Source organism: Panthera onca, chromosome X (genome assembly GCF_046562875.1).
Source record: "Panthera onca isolate mPanOnc1 chromosome X, mPanOnc1 haplotype 2, whole genome shotgun sequence".
NCBI classification, from domain to species: Eukaryota; Metazoa; Chordata; class Mammalia; order Carnivora; family Felidae; genus Panthera; species Panthera onca.
The window spans coordinates 90,268,963-90,287,839 of NC_138357.1; the positions used below are offsets into that span (position 1 = coordinate 90,268,963).

Below are 18,877 nucleotides of genomic sequence, written 5' to 3' on the forward strand. Positions count from 1 at the left end.
TTTCATTTCATCTTACTGACAAAATAATTAAATAGGAAAAAGCTAATTTTTCAGCAACAATGATTAAAGTAACACTGGAATCATAAAACAGTAATTTAGTCATTTCCAAACTGTAATTTCAGAACATCAACAAGAGTACCTTGTGTGGGATTTACAGACTATCATAATTATATGTCAACACTGTTAAATTTATATTCCCAATAACAAACGGACCCCTCCACGCCAGCAAAAATTTTAGGATTGTTGCACTTTGAGTTGAAAATTATTTCAGCCGCAAGGTTAGAAGCCTTTTTGACTTTAGGCGAAATTTAATTAGTCAGTAATAAGCTACAATGGAATAACAATTTAGCTGATGACAAGATATTTATATACTAAAGGCTGCATTTAATAATCTAGTTAAAACCAGCAAGCATGTCCCTGAAACCAGTTTCTAAAACTAAAAAACTTAAACGGTATATTTCTATTCAAGAAACTTATCTACCTAAAAAAACCAGATACGTGAAAAGCTGACACCCATCAACGAGCATGCAAAGTAATGCAATCTGGTTTTAAATGCTTAAACAGGCAGCTAAAACTTCAAAAATAGTAGTTAAAAGATAAAATCTCTAAGTTATATGAAAACTTTTCACAAAGTAAAAATGCTATAATATTATAAGCATGCCAATACTTAAAATGTTATCCAAGAAACAGTCTGGGTGGCTGAGTCAAAATTCCATCTATCGTCAAATATTTACTCAGAAGATAATCATTTAACAAGTTACACTGATTACAGTATGCAGATAAGTAAAAAAAGAAACTAACCATTTTATTACATCATCTCTATCTACAAATCAAGTATGTTAGGTTATAAATTCTTTAGAGTACTTGCTGAACGATCACTATAATTTCACTTTCGTATCTTAAATGGTACCTTTGAATAAACTCTTCATAACTGTAATGTAAATGAATACGGATCTCTATGTCCTCTCGTCATCAAAAGCTGAAAGGTAGACAGACCATACAAGTCTATCAACGGTCTAGGTTTCATTACAACTTGAGGAAAATATGTGAAAAGGTTTATGGAAGACAGTATTGAAAAAGCCTCTTCAATTATATTAATACCAGAGACAGAACTCCCCTACCTACAGTGACCATGCAGCAACCTCATTTGGGAAACCTCTGACCTAGAATCAGTTCCACGACATTTTTTTGGACAGCTTTCCTAACCGCATTATCTAAATTATAAAGCTTCTACGGACACTGGCCTTGAGGAACCTGTGAAACAAAGGCTGGGGCGCTCTACCACTCAGTATTCAGTCATGTACAAAGGCCTCATGGCCTGCAAACCAAAGGCTCTTTCACTGGAATTATGTTTTTAAAAGACAGCAAATTCCCAAACTAGAGTTGAGAGTATTCACTGAAAATCTCAAAACTAAGCAAACCAGGAATTGGATGTGCTTAAAGAAGAACAACAGATTCGTAAGTTACAATCCTAACAGAGGTTCCCGTTTATTAACTGCCAATTATACCTCAGCACTACAGGCATCCTAACAAAAATCTCAGGTTCTCCGACCCAGAACCGACCCCCCCCCCCCCGCCGCCGCCCCACATCCCACCTTCTCACCTACTTTAACAATTCTCTCCTCTGTCTCCCACGTTAATTTCTCCCTCTCTACTGAACCCTGCTCATGAGCTTCCACCCGCCTTGAGTTTCTTTCTGCTTTCTCCCATCTTAAATTTAAAACAAAAAACAACTCTTCATCGCACTTCCCCTTCCGCTACCACCTGTTTCTCTCCTTCCCTTTCATGTCACGGTCTATGGGGATATCGCCCCTGGCACTGTGCAGTGCACAGCCCACACGACTTTAAAGTGTCAGTGCTGGGACTGTCTACATCTCTTGTTTTCGAGTTCTCTCCTTCCACTTATGTTGAGACCAACCTCAATTAGGCTTCTGATCCCACCAAGTCCACTGAAATGTCAGCAAAATGTTTTCTGTAAAGTGTCACACAGCAAGTACTTTAGGCTGGGTGGGCCATATAGTCTCTGTCACACATTTTTCTTTTTTTAAAAAAAATTTTTTTTTTAACGTTTATTTATTTTTGAGACAGAGAGAGACACAGCATGAACGGGGGAGGGGCAGAGAGAGAGGGAGACACAGAATCGGAAGCAGGCTCCAGGCTCTGAGCCATCAGCCCAGAGCCCGACGCGGGGCTCGAACTCGCGGACCGCGAGATCGTGACCTGAGCTGAAGTCAGACGCTCAACCGACTGAGCCACCCAGGCGCCCCCCATTTTTCTTTTTAAGAACCCTTCAAAAATGAAAAAACCCATTCTTCATTCGTGGGCTGTAAATACAAAAACAATAACAAAAACCAGGTCATGGTCGTGGGGTGGATTGGCCCGTGCCCCTTAGTTTCCTGGTCCCAGCAGTGTCACCAAATACCTCAGATGGTCAGTTCCCAGCCCTTACCTTACTAGGCCTATGAAGCACTACTGGATTTACACTTTGATCACGCTTTCCTCCTCGAAAGACTTTCTTCACTTGGCTTCCAGGCAATCACTCACATCCTCCTGGATCTCCTACCACCTCACAGGTCACCTCGAGTTCTTTCCTCCATCTACTCACACCCCATGGGGATCTCACCCAGACGCATCCATCCCTCGAGTTGAGCCAGGCCAGCTTTGATTCCTCCCTCTCACACCCCAACTCTACCAGCTAATCCTACCGGCTCTGCCTTCCAAAGGAACCCAAAAGCTGACCACTTCTAATGCTGCCACTCTGGGTCCTGGCACCACCATGTCTTAACTTCGATTACAGCAATAATCTCCAAGTCGGTCACACACCTCATTTCTGCCTTTGCCACCTTTAGTCTATCCACAGAGTACCAGAGAGGATCTAGTTAAAAACTAAGTCAGATCATGTCATTCCTCCATTCAAAAACCCCGTTTCCCATTTAACGCACAATAAAATCTAATACCCTTACAACAGCTTACCCGGCTGAACGGGACTTGGCCAGCGTGGCCAGCTGGACCATACGTACCTCCCTTCTTACCCTCTGCCCGCCGTGCTCAGCCATCCTCACCACCTTGACTTACCTCCAAAAAATGCAAAACACACTCCTACCCTAGGGCCTATTGCTCCTTCCAGCTCCTGAGACTTGGAACACTCTTATCACAAATACCCTCAAGGCTCACTCTGTAAACTCTCAGGTCTTCATTCAAATGTCATCTTCCGTGAAGCCTTCCCTGACCTTCCTATTTACAACTGTGAATCCTCTACCACCAATGTCTAGGACGCCCCAGCTCCCCTTCCTAATACATTTTTCCATAGAACTCACCATATCATTACCTAACATTCTCTATATGATGCTTACTTGTTCACGGTCTTTTTACCTGCATGAATTAAGATATCCTTGTGTCGGCAGATTTATCCCCAGAGCCTCGAACGGGACATGCACATGGGAGGTGCTCAACATTTAAGAATAAATACAACCATTAATCACTCTAGAAGATGGTCCCGCCAAGAAAAGTACTTCAAGAATAAACTTAAAAGTCTTTGAAGAATGAAATTATCTTGGTTTTACCAATAACATAAGGCTAACCAGCAATAAGTCAAATATTTCTTACTAACAAAAGTACAAGTAATTTGGCAATGTGTGTCGGCAACATTTTTTTTTGGATGCTTACTCTTTGACCCTTCAGTTCCATTTTGAAACACACGCTCCATGGAAACAACCCAAAACACAGGAAAAACGATGTGCACAAATACTGAGAAGTGAAAATTTAGAAATTGTATGTCTAACAGTGAACGGAGTAAAATATGGCACATCTATCTTTGATAGAAATAATGTTCATGAAATCCATTACTGTTTTGAAAACTGCAGTGGTTCTACTTTGCCTTCAAGACAAATTAGGCGGGGCACCGGGTGGCTTGGTCTGTTAAGTGTCTGACTTCGGCTCAGGTCATGATCTCACAGCTCATGGGTTCAAGCCCCGCGTCGGGCTCTGCTGACAGTTCAGAGCCTGGAGCCTGCTTCGGATTCTGTGTCTCCCTCTCTTTCTGCCCCTCCCCTGCTCGTGTTCTCGCTCTCGCTCGCTCTCTCTCAAAAATAAACTTAGAAAAAAAAAGAATGAGGCAACTTTCTCTACCTTCCTCAGCCTCACATTTCACCATTCCCTCTTCATAATCTATACTCTAGGCACACTTTACCAGCCCTCTCCCCTCCCAAACTCTCCAATTTCTGGAAACTCTAACAACTTGGTTTATGTGCCCTCCTAGGTACAGTGACAGCACTTTTCACCAAAGTCACACTTCAGAGTAATTTACGGTAACTGCTTCTTTAATGGTCTTTTTCTCCCACCACAGTGAATACCTAAAACATATTAGCATAAGTACCTGATCTTAGGTAGGCAATATGTGTAGAAATTAAGTAAGTAAAACAGTAAGTTTTGGGGGGCTGTATGATCTATTTTGTCTATCCTGTGGAAATTTCCAAGACTGTGTGTGTGTACGTGCACGTGTGGGTGTAGAATCTTATAATGGAAAAGAAAATACACGTATGTATGCTGGGAATCAAAATATAGCTGATAACATCACAGTACTATAAAATGCTTACAAAAACAGTTCCTCAAACTTCTATTTCTTTTTCTCTCAGAATGCATGAAACAAAAAAACAAAAAAAAAAAAAAAAAAAGAACTAGTATGTGAGAAGCCAACGAAGCAGCTAGCTCTTCTATTACCTGAGTGGAGTTAGATAGTTGGTTTTTCCACGGCTCCTCTGCGCTGCTGGTCAGGTTTGTGCGGTTATGAGGTAGAGTGAGTGCGTTTCGCTGCAGGTAAGGCACGTTTCCGTTACTTCCACTTCCCGTTATGTGATTATTGCCTATCAAAATAGCGTCTGTACTCCCCAGCGTTCTTGATGTGCTACAGGGAACATGGCCTGTAGAAAAGGGTCCGTTGGCCAAAGGCTGCCCAGGGCAGGCAGGGCGGACTCCAGGCTGAGACACGCTAGGCACTCTGGTCAGAGCGAGCTGGGGCTGCTGGCCAGAGATGGAGTTTGCAGGCAGTGATGAGTCAGCTGTTGGCCCGTTAGGAATTCCAGTAGATCGTACCTGTGCAACTCCTGTTTGTCTCATCTGTCAAAAGGCAAATGAAAAATAAACGCTCCTTGTGTGGGCCATAAGGTAGAGGACCAAAAATATGAAGGAGTATATATAACCGGGTAATCTCTGATTTTACCCTAACATTTAATTTCTCTAGGCTGAAAAATACACACTTTTTTAAAAACAAGAAATTGTGTTCAGTCATATTTAGATTAGCTTCCTCAGAAAAGCAGAAATCTGTTTTATTTTTAAGAAACATCCCTTTAGTAACGACAAAAGAAAGCAGCTGAAAATTAAGAAAACTGTGGAATTTACAGGTCTTTTTTCCAATCACAAAATAGAGGATCTCCAATTTACACTCTATTATATTTGTATGTCAGATCCTCCAAATTCAACAAGTCCTGAAGAACCCCATCTCGGTTTAGGACAGCTCGTTAAGTATTCAATAATAGAAATAAACCCTCAGAACAGCGGTAAAATAGCATGTAAATAAATAATAAAATACCAAGTCGTGTGCTCAAAATTAAATTTATAGCTGTTTTTTCCTAAAACTCTGTCCATTATTAGTATTTTAAGAAGCAAGATTACTAAATTCCACCAAATACTGGTAGAAAGAAGCAGGCATGACCATGCTCTAAAATGTTTCAGTCAATAAAAGTACTCAAAATGCTAACAAATTTTAGGGGAAAAAAATGCTATACACACTTGGTGTTGCTGCATTAAGACAAACTGACTTTCCAGCTGTTCCAGCATCAGTTTCTGTGCTGGATTTAAGTTATTTCTATTTGCACGGAGCTGTTCCAAGTGCTAGAAGAAGAAGAAGAAAGGAGAATACGGTCAAAGACATACCTAAGAAACCAGCTCAAGCTCACTGTTCTAAGCAACCTCGTCATGAAACGACTGGACCAATGCGGAGCCACTATCTAGTCAAAGATACGGATTCCTGACCAACAGCAACTAACCCAGAGATGAAGTCCTTTAAGAAGTTTGAGAAATTAAGAAATAAACATTCATCAAAAGAAGTTTACTGTAATGTGGTATTTGAGACAAGTGGGCATAAAATTTTACTCATTAATACTCTAGTTTTCAGTATTCACACAGAAAGTTCTTTACACTTACAATGCAGTAGGACAAGTACACTCAAAGCATCACTGTTTGGAACAGGAAAAGTGTGCAGACAGCCTGACTACCGAAAATCAGTGCTCTGCTGAAGGTGTGCATCTACGGAAGAAATATGCTATGGCGGGGGCGCCTGGGTGGCTCGGTCAGTGAAGCGCCGACTTCGGCTCAGGTCATGATCTCACGGTCCGTGAGTTCCAGCCCCACATCGGGCTCTGCGCCGAGCGCTCAGAGCCTGGAGCCTGCTTCGGATTCTGTCTCTCCCTCTCTCTCTCTGCCCCTTCCCCGCTCATGCTGTGTCTCTGTCTCTCAAAAATAAATGAACATTAGAAAATTTTTTTAAAAAAAGAAATACGCTGTGGCCATAAAACAACAAAGAAGCTCTTTACATCCCGACAAGGAAAGGCCTATGAAATACACTGAACAATCAACAGGCGGAGCATTCTACCATTTGTATAAAAAAGGAGAAAATGAGTAACGCGTGAGAGGAGGAGGATGCATGGTTGCTTGTGCAAGCCTGAACATATCTCAGGGAAGACAGGTAAACTGGTAACACTGGCTAGCTGTTAGAGGGAGAACTAAGTGGATACGGGCAGGAGCTAAAAGCTAAGTGGGCAGGAATTTGCCCTGTGGAACCCAGAACCATACAGATGCACTTGGAACTATGTGAACGTTGCCTGTTTAAAAATAAAACCAAAAATAGGTGAAAATCGGGAACTAATTATCCCACTACTCTGACAAACGTGGGTTCATTTTACTTATGTGCATTTGACTGGATTGACTGCCACTCAACTTTAAGAATTAATACTTAAAATTTTAAAGTTTACTTCTTCTACTCCTTTGCAAGAGGAAAAACAATCTGTCAAAAGCATTCTCTTACATACCTGTAGTTTCTGTGGTGTCAAACACCACGAATGAGCTTGTTGCTGTACTGGAGGATGTGACACTGCATGGCCACTACTCCAATTATCAGAAGTATTCTGAGGAAAATCGATAAAAAAAAATTAAAGAATATTTGGTTAAATCCACAGAGTTAACAAGAATGACTCGTGAAGGCCAAATGACTATGAATTGGAATATTTACATATAAAAAATGTTATGACATTAAATTCTTTTAAAAATAATTTCACATGCATAATAAATTTGGGAAATCATAAATTAAAAAAAAATACTGATTCTTTAATCAACCACCCGAAAAAGCCCACCCCTAAACTATGGCCCAAATGGCTAACCTAAACACCACACTGTCCACTAGATCCAATAATAAATTTATCTCAATGTCAGTAGAAAGTGATGATGAAAAGTGTGTTGAGATCTTAACGGCAGGGAGATGAATAAAATGACTTGATGAATGCAAAATTTATCCCTACGTTCTGTATTTAATAGGATGCTAAGAATCTGGGATGGAAAAACTCAAACCTTTCACTCTTTTGATGTCCACAGATTTAAAATAAAGGACAGGAGATATTCAAACTGCACAAGTTCAGGGCAGTTGGGAGATTCCTTTTGGACTGGGATTTTCTATTTCTCTAAAATATATACCTTTGTTGGACTAGATGTTCTTTTCCTCTTGGCAGGACTGGACAGGTCATCTACTTGGCTAGAAGGAATCATGTGTAGTGGCAAGGACTGCTGTGAAATTGGTGTTTGACTGAGGCCTAATACAGGTTCAGTATTTGCATGATGAGGTTTACATGCCTAAGAATCACAGAAGGAAGACAAAAATAGGGTTCTATATATTCTTAGTTCATTCCTTCAAATTATAAAACTTTACAGACTGCATACTTTTCAAAGCTATGTGGACATCGCTGATGGCAATTATTGAAAATCAAAATCAAATGATCATCAATGGAGGAATGTGTACCTTCCTTTGAAAAACTGCTTTAAAAATTAAACAAACCACTGCAGCATCATTTTAAGAAATCTCCTTCAAAATCATGAAAATGCACAAAGGTTCTAAATTGGCACCCCAAAATTTCTTCCCATATCAGAGGGAGTTTTATTTCGATCTAGATTCCCTTCACAATTAAATCCAAAGGCTTTTCCATTAATAAAAGGCTCCTGTACTTAGTAAAATACGCTCGACCACTACAGATTGAAAAGAACCCTTAAAGCTGGGTACCTGCAGAACATAACCCAACTTCTCACCTGCTGTGCTGTGTTCATGGCACCCTGCCTGGAGGTAAGCTCTGCGGGGATTGGTAGGCTCCACGCCTCCTCAATACTAGGAAGTAATTTAGTTTTATTCTGTAGACTACCTTGTGGAAGGTTACACAACTGAGCCTAGGAAAAATTATGTAAAAAGCAAATTTAACACAAGCCTACTTGAGTAAGAGCAAGTCCACTAAATCTTCCTAAATGCTATAACTAATTGTTTTTAAAAGAAAATAGATTCTTAATTTGGGGTTTCAGAAAGATACTAAGTATAAAGAGGGTAACCAGAATATAGACCTTTGTGAGAATTCAAACAAAGCTGAGCTCTGTTTTCAAAGTTCTCATAGCTGTCTTCTCATGAAACTCCAAGCAAGAGTGAAAGACAGTGTTTGTGTTCTTTTCTCTAAAATGCTATGACAACTTAAAAATGTAGACAGTACGTAGAAAAAAATTATGTAAATTAATATACATCAACAGTAAATGTGCAAAAGAGCATCTTTTAAAATACTGCATCTCTTACTTAAAATGAAAAGTGAAATAATATTACAAGCTATGGTATGTTTACAAAATATGGAAACAAATTATAGACAGCAAAACACAACTAGACAAACTTTCCAGCCACCCGCCTCCTGCCTGAGTGTCATGGGGAAACATGTGTCTTTCAAAAACTATTTAAAAGTTTTACCTGTAAATACTTAATTCGTGCTGCAAGTGCAGAGGTATTACTACAACTTTTGCTTCTGGTTGCATTTAAGTAGCATTTAATGGCATCCTGAGGCTGGTTGCAGGATTCGTAGAGTGTGCCTAGGTCCATCCAGGCTGCAGCATGGCCATGGTCCAATTGTACAGCACAAATATAAGCCTGTAAAGCATCCATAGGCTGATTCTGCTGCTGATATAGCACGCTAGGAAGAAAAATTAAGGACAAACAAGAGGTCAACTGAGAAGAACTACTCAGCCTCACCAAGTATATTATATGTGATATGTAACTGTCATGTATCGAGTATAATACCATTATTTTTATATAAAGTCTTACCCTATTGAACACCACGTATCTGCACTTGCTTCTGATTTATCAATAGACTGCCTGTAAGATATAAAGGCATCCTGAACTTTCCCAATACTTGAATAGCACCTGAGGGGAGGGAAAAAAAATCCAGACAATTGCATTAATACTGATTAATCTGCTGAAAAATGGACTACATACATCAAAGCAAATTAAAATTCTGAATGAGCTAACATATTTCTGTGAATGTGTGTGCGTGTGTGTATATAAAATTATAATTATAATGTACATTATAATTAACCATTCAATAAACTATACTATAGTCTATCTGGTAAGTGCTAAAGCATGATACATTAATGAACAATATTAAAGTAATTAAAGGCCGTATTACTTCAGTATTCTATTGAGAGTTGAAAGAGCGCATGCGCGCTCACACATGCACTTGCCATGCCACTTATATCGCTTGGTATATTTACATAGCTTACATAAAGAATACAGACTTAAAAAAAACAAGAAAACCATTCTATTCTGGTAAGACTGGATGAATCTGATTTCAATTCTACTTTCCTAAATAATGACCATGAGGTCAACCATTCTGTAATTTGTAAAAAATACAAACATTAAGATGCAGGCAAAACCAAGCTAACTATCAAAAACAGTATAATAAGGTGAGTGCGGTATTTCATGACATGTAAGGGTAGCAAGGTCTGATTGATTAAAGTTTCAAGGACCTGTGGTTTTTTTGTAATTTTTTTTAATGTTTATTTATGTTTTTTTTGAGAGAGAGAGAGAGAGAGACAGAGAGACAGAGAGACAGAGTGCAAGCAGGGGAGGGACAGAGAGAAAGGGAGACACAGAATCTGAAGCAGGCTGCAGGCTCTGAGCTGTCAGCGCAGAGCCCAGTGCAGGGCTCAAACTCACGGACTGTGAGATCATGCCCTGAGCTGAAGTCAAACACTTAACTGACTGAGTCACCCTGGCGCCCCCCCACTTTGTAATTTTTTTTTAACATTTATTTTTTTTTGAGAGAGAGAGAGAGGAACCTGTTATCTTCTTAATGCAGATATACCTGATGGATACACAGAACAGCAGCTGAAACTATAAATACAGAAATTATCTTCTTAGTGCTTGGCACTAAGGAAAAAAGAAAAGACAAAACCCAGTCCCTGTCTGTCTTCATGGAGCTTACAATTTAGTTGAGGACTGAAGACATATTACAAATGTCATGATGCCATATCGAATGTCTGTCACAGGCAATTCTCTGGTCTGAGAATTTAGGGTAGGAGACACCACAATACACACTACAGGATTTAGGAAAAGCAAAAAAGGAAGGATAACACTAAGGAATTTAAAATAAGTATAGAGGCATGTTGTTTAGACCAGTGATTCCCAATTATCAGCCAGTATAAAGCAATTTATGGCCACGAAAATAAAATAGAAACACAGCAACATATACTTATATATATAAATATTCCATTAAAGTAATTAATACTTATACTGTAACTGACTTATTTTGAAATACTACTGGCTGACTAAATGGCAAAAATATCTTAAATGTTTTCACTTGCCCAAATTAAATATTTAGATCCTCATAATTATTCTTTGAAATTTTGCTGATTCCTGCAATCCAGAAGTCTGGGAACGCCTGATTCAGACAGAGAAGATGAAAGAGGGCATTTTAAAATGTTGTTTGGGGGGGTGCCTGGGTGGTTCAGTCGGTTAAGCATCCGACTTGGGCTCAGGTCATGATCTCGCGGTTCGTGGGTTTGCGCCCCGCGTCGGGCTCTATGCTGACAGCTCAGAGCCTGGAGCCTGCTTCAGATTTCAGATTCTGTGTCTCCCTCTCTCTGCCCCTCCCTTGCTCATACTCTGTCTCTCTGTCTCAAAAATAAATAAACATTAAAAAAAATTTTTTTAAATGTTGTTTAGGCAGTATAACCAAAACTTAATGTACATAAGATAGCACAAATAGTAGAGAATTATAAATCCAGCCCGAGGTTACCCTGAAGTTTTTGTTCTTCTAACAAGGGAAATGGCACCATGAAAGCACTTTATAGGAATAGTAATCTGCTAGCAATGTGTAGAGATAAACTGAAAGAAAAATAAATTATGGACAGTAAAAAAGGCAGCTATACTCACTGGTTTGGAACAGGCCAAAATTGGGGTGAAAATAACGAAAATGGAAAGAAAGAAAAAGAAGGGAGAAATATAGTAAACCAAAAGATATAAGGACTTTTGTGACTGACTGATTAGATATTCATAGCAGGGGCTTATAACTTAGTTTTTAAGCCTGATCAAAGAGAGTTAAAAAAGAAATGGTGACATCATTGACAAAAATAAAAGGAGAAGAGCTGGTTTGGAAAAGAATATGATGAATGAGCTTTGAAATATGCTTACTTTGACGTGAGATGAGAACACTAAAATAGATAATGTTAGGTAAAGAGTAAGAGATGTGGTCCTGAAATTTAATACCTCGAAATGTAGAAATCTAGATTTGGAATTCATCCATATAGAAGAGAGGGTTTAAGAATACAGGACACCTGGGCCACCTGGGCGGCTCAGTCGGTTGGGCGACGGACTTCACCTCAGGTCATGATCTCGCCGTCCGTGAGTTCGAGCCCCATGTCGGGCTCTGTGCTGACAGCTCGGAGCCTGGAGCCTGCTCCGGATTCTGTTTCCCTCCCTCTCCCTCTCCCTCTCTCCCTCCTCCTCCCCCACTCACGCTCTGTCTCTCGAAAAGTGAATAAATGTTAAAAATATATATATAGGACACCTACAAGGGAGACGTTAAAATAAGCCCAAGGATAACTAATCTTGTGGACTGGGTAATAAGAAATGTCAGTGACTGAGAGAAGGCAATGTCAGAGAGTACCTGCAAACTTCCACAAAGTTTGTTAATAACTTCAGGAGAAGTTATGAACAACGCCATGTAGGGACAGACACCACAAAGAAAGGGAATCCTTAACAGATAGTAGAAAACACGTTCTGTTTGTTGTTGTTAAATGAAAGCCAAATCTCAGGATTTATAGACAAATTTACCTAACCACTGGGAGGAATAAGCAGTAATTCCCAAAATTCATGTTTTCACATTCCATTCGTACAAAGTGAAAAGTAGAAAACCAATGTGCCCAACTACAGATGTCCCAGTCGAACCACCAACCACTTTTCCTGTAGCAAAACTTAACTAAGTGCCCCTGAGACAGCCCTGTGTCTTTGAAAAAGCAATACGTGAACCTAGGCTCTAGTTCCTGTTCTGATTTAGTTACCTGTGCGACTGTAACCTTAGATAAACCATTTCACTCCTCTGAACTCTATTTCTACATCTGTAAAATAACAGGGTTTACAGAGTGAAGCAGGTGACCTCCCTGGTCCCTCCTAGCTCTAACATTCTATAGTTCTGTGATAACACTGCCAATGATTAGTACTACTATAAGAGCATTACCACATTACACCTTTATTATGATATACACATGTCAAAGGACATCTTCAACACAGATCTGAATGTGAACATAAGTAATAAAAAGCCGTAGAATATTAGGGTCATCAAATCCCAAAGTTGCTTACTGACACCTGAGGTCTTTATTCAGAGCTTTAAGAACTTAAAAAAAAATTTTTTTAATGTTTATTATTTTTGAGAGAGAGAGAGAGAGAGAGAGAGAGAGAATGAGAATCCAAAGCAGGCTCCAGGCTCTGAGCTGTCAGCACAGAGCCCGACAAGGGGCTCAAACTCATGAACCACGAGATCATGACCCGAGCCAAAGTCGGACGCTTAACTGACTGAGCCGCTACTATTCTTCATCTTAGGTCAAAATGAAAATAATTGCTACTACACATGCCTTTTAACCTGTATAAAAAGAAATTTTCGTATGTAAATGTTAACACTAGAGACAAAGTCTAGGCAGTCCCTACTTCCCAGTACTCCGTCTCCTTTTCAGTCCCTGTATGAAGCATCCCACTGTGCAACACTAAACAGCAGCAATGGTGTTAGCTCGAAAAGCAAATGGTGTTCAGTTAGTTCATTTACTGCATTCACTCAATAGCCACGCTGCTAGTCGACAGTATACAAAGATGGTAGGTTCCAGTCTCTGCCCCCAAATATCTTCATTCAGTGAAAGAGAAAAACAAAGTTTGGACTCTCAAGCTTTTTAGTGAGCAACCCAAATCAGATGATTTTCTAGGACTTGGAAGGTATTAGAAAATTTCTGCTAAAAATAGGTACTTTCCCAGCCAACTCTTGTTGTACATTATTAATGACTAATCAAACATCTTTTTTAAAAAATCTTAGTACTACTCCATCTCATACAAACACACTTTGCTAAATTTAAAGGAAAAATGAAACCATACAAAATACTATCTCCAGACATTATAAAATGTCCCCTATGGGACAAAATAGGCCCCCAATGAAAACCACTGATCTAATATAATCCTCTTATTTAAAAGGTTAAAAGAAAACTGAAGCATCAAAAAGTTTAACTGTATCACCCATGATCTATAAACAGTAGCCTAGCCAAGACCTAAATCCAAGTCTCCCAGCTGCTAGTACACTGATCTTTCCACCACACCATAAAAGCTAAAACCAGTTAGGAACCAATAGACGATCTAATAATGTCCCCAAAATATAATCTATCAGATACACATACATAAGGTATATTTTAGATAATCAGTGAGCACAATTTAGGCATTTAAAGTACAGAGAAAAGTTTACAGACTTGCAGAACACTATTTTCATTACATGTTACTTCTCCTTTCCAACAGATCCAATAATAATGTATCCACTTTCTCCCTGTGAGATTTCAAGTAGAACTGATTTGAGACCTACTATTCATCAAATATGTCCATTCTAATGTATATATCATTAATCAAAATTACAAATAGCAAGGTTCCACTGGCTACTGGTGGTCACCAGGCAGAATGAAAAATTAATTCGGTTCTGTTCAACAGACATATAAAAAAAAAATAACAGAAATCAGAAGGAAAGGCGTTTAAATATTAGGATGAAGAATTACTATCTGATAAGTCTTTTTAAAAGCCAGCAATGATCAAGTCAAATGAAAATCCAACACGCAAAATAAGAAATGTCCTGGCTGACCAGATTATGCTGAGAAAAACTATCACATTCAGAAGCTTTAACTTTCCAGAAATCTTTGCGACAATATATTTAAAAAGGAAAAGACACTAATCAAGTTATAAATATAAACAAATATAAATATAAACAAAATTATATAGCTCATAATTCCAATCTCTTAGTTGGAATAAACAAAAGCATAGTGTAAGTGTCTGCTAAGTCTCACCTTCCGAGGAAATACCAGGACTGGCCAGAATTAGGATCTGCTTCCAAGGACTTTTGGAGATACTGAATAGCATAGCTTTCCTTGGTGGCTTTATCTCCCAGAAGATCCACAGTGTGATGCATCCAACCTACAGTAAATGATTAAAAATATTTACAAAGATGACTTAATTGTTCTTCAGTTTTTAAGAATACCAAACAGAAAACATATAAAAAATTTTTTTTTCAGTCAATTTATTCATTTAGTTCGGCACACACATTCCCAAAATTTAGAACTGCCAATTCTGACCATAAGGAAGTCTGTTTCTCACAGGAAGGTACAGTCAAACCTATAAAGAACTTTATTCCAGAGAAACCAAAACGATTTTAAGTACTGACTTAACACTTAGATTACAAACTACAGTTCTTCTTTTCTAATTTTGGTGTTTGAAAAAATTCCAAGTTATGAAACAAAGAATATAAAAATTCACTGTTCCATGTAAAATCTTATGTGCATTTTAAGACTCTCCAAGACAGTCTATTAACCCATTGTTTATTTCCAAGGAGTGCATATAAGATGATTTAATCAATGATAGCTCAGAGTACAACACCCACATACAACCCTATCTCACTGGCAATGGCCACATGTATTAATAACTTATCTAAAATAAAAACTGTAAAGCATTTGACAATTATTTAAAAATAAAACCCGAGTCTAAGTATATTCAAATGGTGCAAATAAAAATGGTTTAAAATGGGTACCACAAATGTTTAATCAATACATATAGATTGTGCAGAATCTCAATTATATGTAGAATCTCAAAAAGGTGAATATATAGAAGCAGACAGTAGACCGATGGTTACCAGGAATGGGGAGGTAGGGGAAATGGGGAGAAACTGGTCCAAGGGTACAAGTTACAGTTACGTAGCAGGAGTAAGTCTAGAGAGTAATGCATAGCAGAATGACTATAGTTAATAATACTCTAATATATTAATAGAAATTTGCTAAGAGAGTAGGTTTTAGGTGCTCCCACCACACACAAATAGTAACTATGTGCAGAGATGGATATGTTGATTAGCTCGACAATACTAATCATTTCACGATGTACCAAAACATCATGTTGTGCACCTTAAATATGCACAATTTTTATTAAATAATCGTTATATAAGCTATCAAAAGATTGGATCATGCAATACTGTATTCTAAAACTTTTAAGACAACACAGGAATGATTTGATTTGCTGGGGAAGTCATATTTCAGCTGTGGATCATTTCAAGTGCATAAAATCAGCGTTGTTCTTTGTGTATAGTCCATATTACATATAACAAATAAGGACCGTTATTTTCTGACATTTATTATAGTTGCTGTGCGCCAAAATATATTTCAAGGACTGCATTAGTATGTTTTACAGAAATACATGTCAATAACACATTTATATTTATTCATCTGTTCCTCTTACCTCCTGCTATTACTAGTAAGAATGGAACCTAGAGAAACAGGCTCTAAAAGGAGCTGCTGAAGCAGCAGTGACAAGCAAGTAGGAAGGATTGATACACAGGCATAAATTAGACTTAATTAGGAGAAGTGTTTTTCCTTTCAAAAGCACGAAAAGTTTATTATACTTCTATACTTCGAAATATGGTAAGCCAATGCCAAAGAGGACAAGTGATTCACATGTAACTAGACCAAAACTATTTCAATCTATGTCTTAAATTTAAAAGGTGTATGCATTTTTACTATTGACACATTCCTCACTGCAGCTGAAATGCACAAAAACTTGATTATAAATAGTGTGGATTAACAAAACAGCTCATATTCAAGTATTAGCTGAATGAGTAAGCTGTCTTATGATAAAGGCATCACTTTGTTCTTTTTACTTAAGAACTGCACAAAATCTTTCTTTACTATACTAATAAACTTGTTTTAATTTGAAGATATGAATTCACACTACTCAAACACGGTCTGTAAACTTATTAAAAACAAATATTCAAATACTTCTCTAATTCTTAAAAGTATGGATAACACAAGTAAAATTCTAACCAGAGATTAAATTAAAAACAAACCTAAAAACAAAAGTTTTACATTAAGGTAATGTGTTTATTTTATATAATTAATCATATGATACATATCAATATCATGAAGATCAGTGATAAAATCTAGGCTTAAGTAATTTTAAAATTATGTAAAAATAGTCACATTATGAAAACATTCATATTACTACAATGTTGGTTAAAAATTAAGAATAAATTATTTGCCCAGACCAAAAACAAATAAACAAAAGCTAGGGGGAGGAGGGGACCCAAACACCATATACAGATAAGAAACATGACCCAATAACTAAGCAACAAAATTAAACGTGGAGAACTCAATCACTATCTTCTTGGTCAGAGTGACACTAATGTGTCATCCAAATGGCTACATTTCTTCAACATCAGAAAAGAATTACATGTGTACAAAAACTATACCGTTAGATGTTGCACAACTTTTCGATGAAATGTTTTAGTTAATATTATTGATAGGGCTAAGAAAGCAAGCTCACCAACCACTAAGTGACTTTACACAAATCACTTAACTTCATTCAGTGCTAAGCATATCTGGCACAAAGGAAGTACTCAATCCCCCTCACCCATGGGTTAAGTACTAGAGAATAATTCTAAGAATTTAAAAGGACCAACTGCACTGAAGAACGGTAACGAGATGGACCGTGAGATGGACAATGCTTGGCTGAAAGGGGAAATATGCTGGGTTCGAGTTAATTCTATCAACTCTGGGTAAAGGAAGGAAAAGAGAATAGAATACATGAGCCACATATCTGCCATCTCTGACATGGAAAAATCATAAAGAGAAATATTTATAGTACACTATTATTACATACCTAACTGTTGTAAGACAGTTGCCTTTACTTGTGCAGAAAGGTTTTCCGTCTGCAAAAGTTGTTCATAAGCTTCCTTTGCAGAATGATACTTCCTCTAAAAAGCAGAAAAAAAGGGATTCAAAGAAAAATAAAAGCATTATCTTTAAAGAATTTGCTCATATATTAAGATTTACTACATAATACTGATACTTTAGCATATTTCTTAAGCTAACCGAAAGAAAAAAGGCTAGTTCCATTACTGAGCGTTCCTTTTACACCAGACAGCTGTGGACAGGCCATGTTTCAGAGCAATTAACACCAGTAAAACATTCGATACAATAAAGTATTAAAATAGGCCCTTTTAAGAATCTGCCAAATCTCAATTGTTAAAATAATCTCAACTTATTCAATAACAAATAATTTCAACTTTATTTAGGAACACTGATGAAGCTAGAGAAGTACTCTACCTCCCAGTGTTATGATCTGCCTAGAAACACCAAGTTCCCAAGCAACTTAACATAAACAGAACATATGCCAAGACTGCTTTAAAAAATCTAAGTGCAAAAGCGGTTAAAATCTAAGTTGAAAGGATAGTTACTGGTATACAGCCTATGAAAAAATTTATAATAGGTATGGCTTTAAAGATACCAAACCTCTCATGGTCTAACAATGTTCACAACATTTAAGGTTCCATTGGCAAATTTCTAAATAAAACCATTTATGCACACTCCTCTCCTCAAAAAGTATGTGTGTGACTAAAACCCATTACTACTACTGTCATAAAGCTTAAGACAACTCCTCCAAGAAAAAGGAAAGGGAGGAAAAAAGGGATAAGCCAATAAAAGAAAATCTCATAAATATTACCTTTAAAACATACTCAGCAGAACAATGAACTGAAGTGGCTATTATTCATTATCAGCAACAGTACATGGCTGCCTGAGCAAACAAATGCTTCTCAAAAAAAAAAAACAAAAAAAACCAAAACAAAACACGGAGGAGGTAGAAATCCGAAACCAGGTGTAGGAGCCTCAGGCAAATCACTTAAACAAAGATTCAACATCCATAAAACAGAGTTAATACCTAATCTTTCTATCTGGAGTTGTTCTAAAGATCAAATGAGATAAGCAAAGAAGTACGGAAACAAATAAGGAACTACATGAATACAGTACGTCAACACAGGAAAGATCTGAAAGAATTGGCCACTGAGATTAACAGAAGTTATTACATAAACTTTTATTCATCAGTTAAATTAGTTCCCCCTAAATATTAATCTGATCTCAAAAAGTCATTTAGACAATTAACACAAGATAAGGACCAAGTTATTCAGGTCAATTCCTTCCAATGGTATGCTAAAACATATTTCTAAACACTGATAATAAAAACAAAACAAAACAC

General features: G+C 37.7%; 1 protein-coding gene across 9 annotated transcripts in view; it reads right to left on the reverse strand.

The window, feature by feature from the left end:
- The window catches only part of KDM6A (lysine demethylase 6A), a 207,132-nt gene that overhangs the window by 42,449 nt on the left and 145,806 nt on the right, over positions 1 to 18,877 (reverse strand). For 3 of the 9 annotated variants that reach the window (XM_081793059.1, XM_081793063.1, XM_081793065.1), the window contains 9 exons: positions 17,504 to 17,597; positions 14,653 to 14,779; positions 9,392 to 9,490; positions 9,041 to 9,260; positions 8,350 to 8,484; positions 7,744 to 7,899; positions 7,086 to 7,181; positions 5,788 to 5,889; positions 4,720 to 5,115 (listed from right to left, as the gene is read on the reverse strand). In XM_081793059.1, coding sequence (XP_081649185.1) covers positions 4,720 to 5,115; positions 5,788 to 5,889; positions 7,086 to 7,181; positions 7,744 to 7,899; positions 8,350 to 8,484; positions 9,041 to 9,260; positions 9,392 to 9,490; positions 14,653 to 14,779; positions 17,504 to 17,597 — 1,425 coding nt within the window. The remainder of the gene's footprint in view (positions 1 to 4,719; positions 5,116 to 5,787; positions 5,890 to 7,085; positions 7,182 to 7,743; positions 7,900 to 8,349; positions 8,485 to 9,040; positions 9,261 to 9,391; positions 9,491 to 14,652; positions 14,780 to 17,503; positions 17,598 to 18,877) is intronic. The other 6 variants (XM_081793061.1, XM_081793062.1, XM_081793060.1 and 3 more) reach the window with 6 other exon arrangements.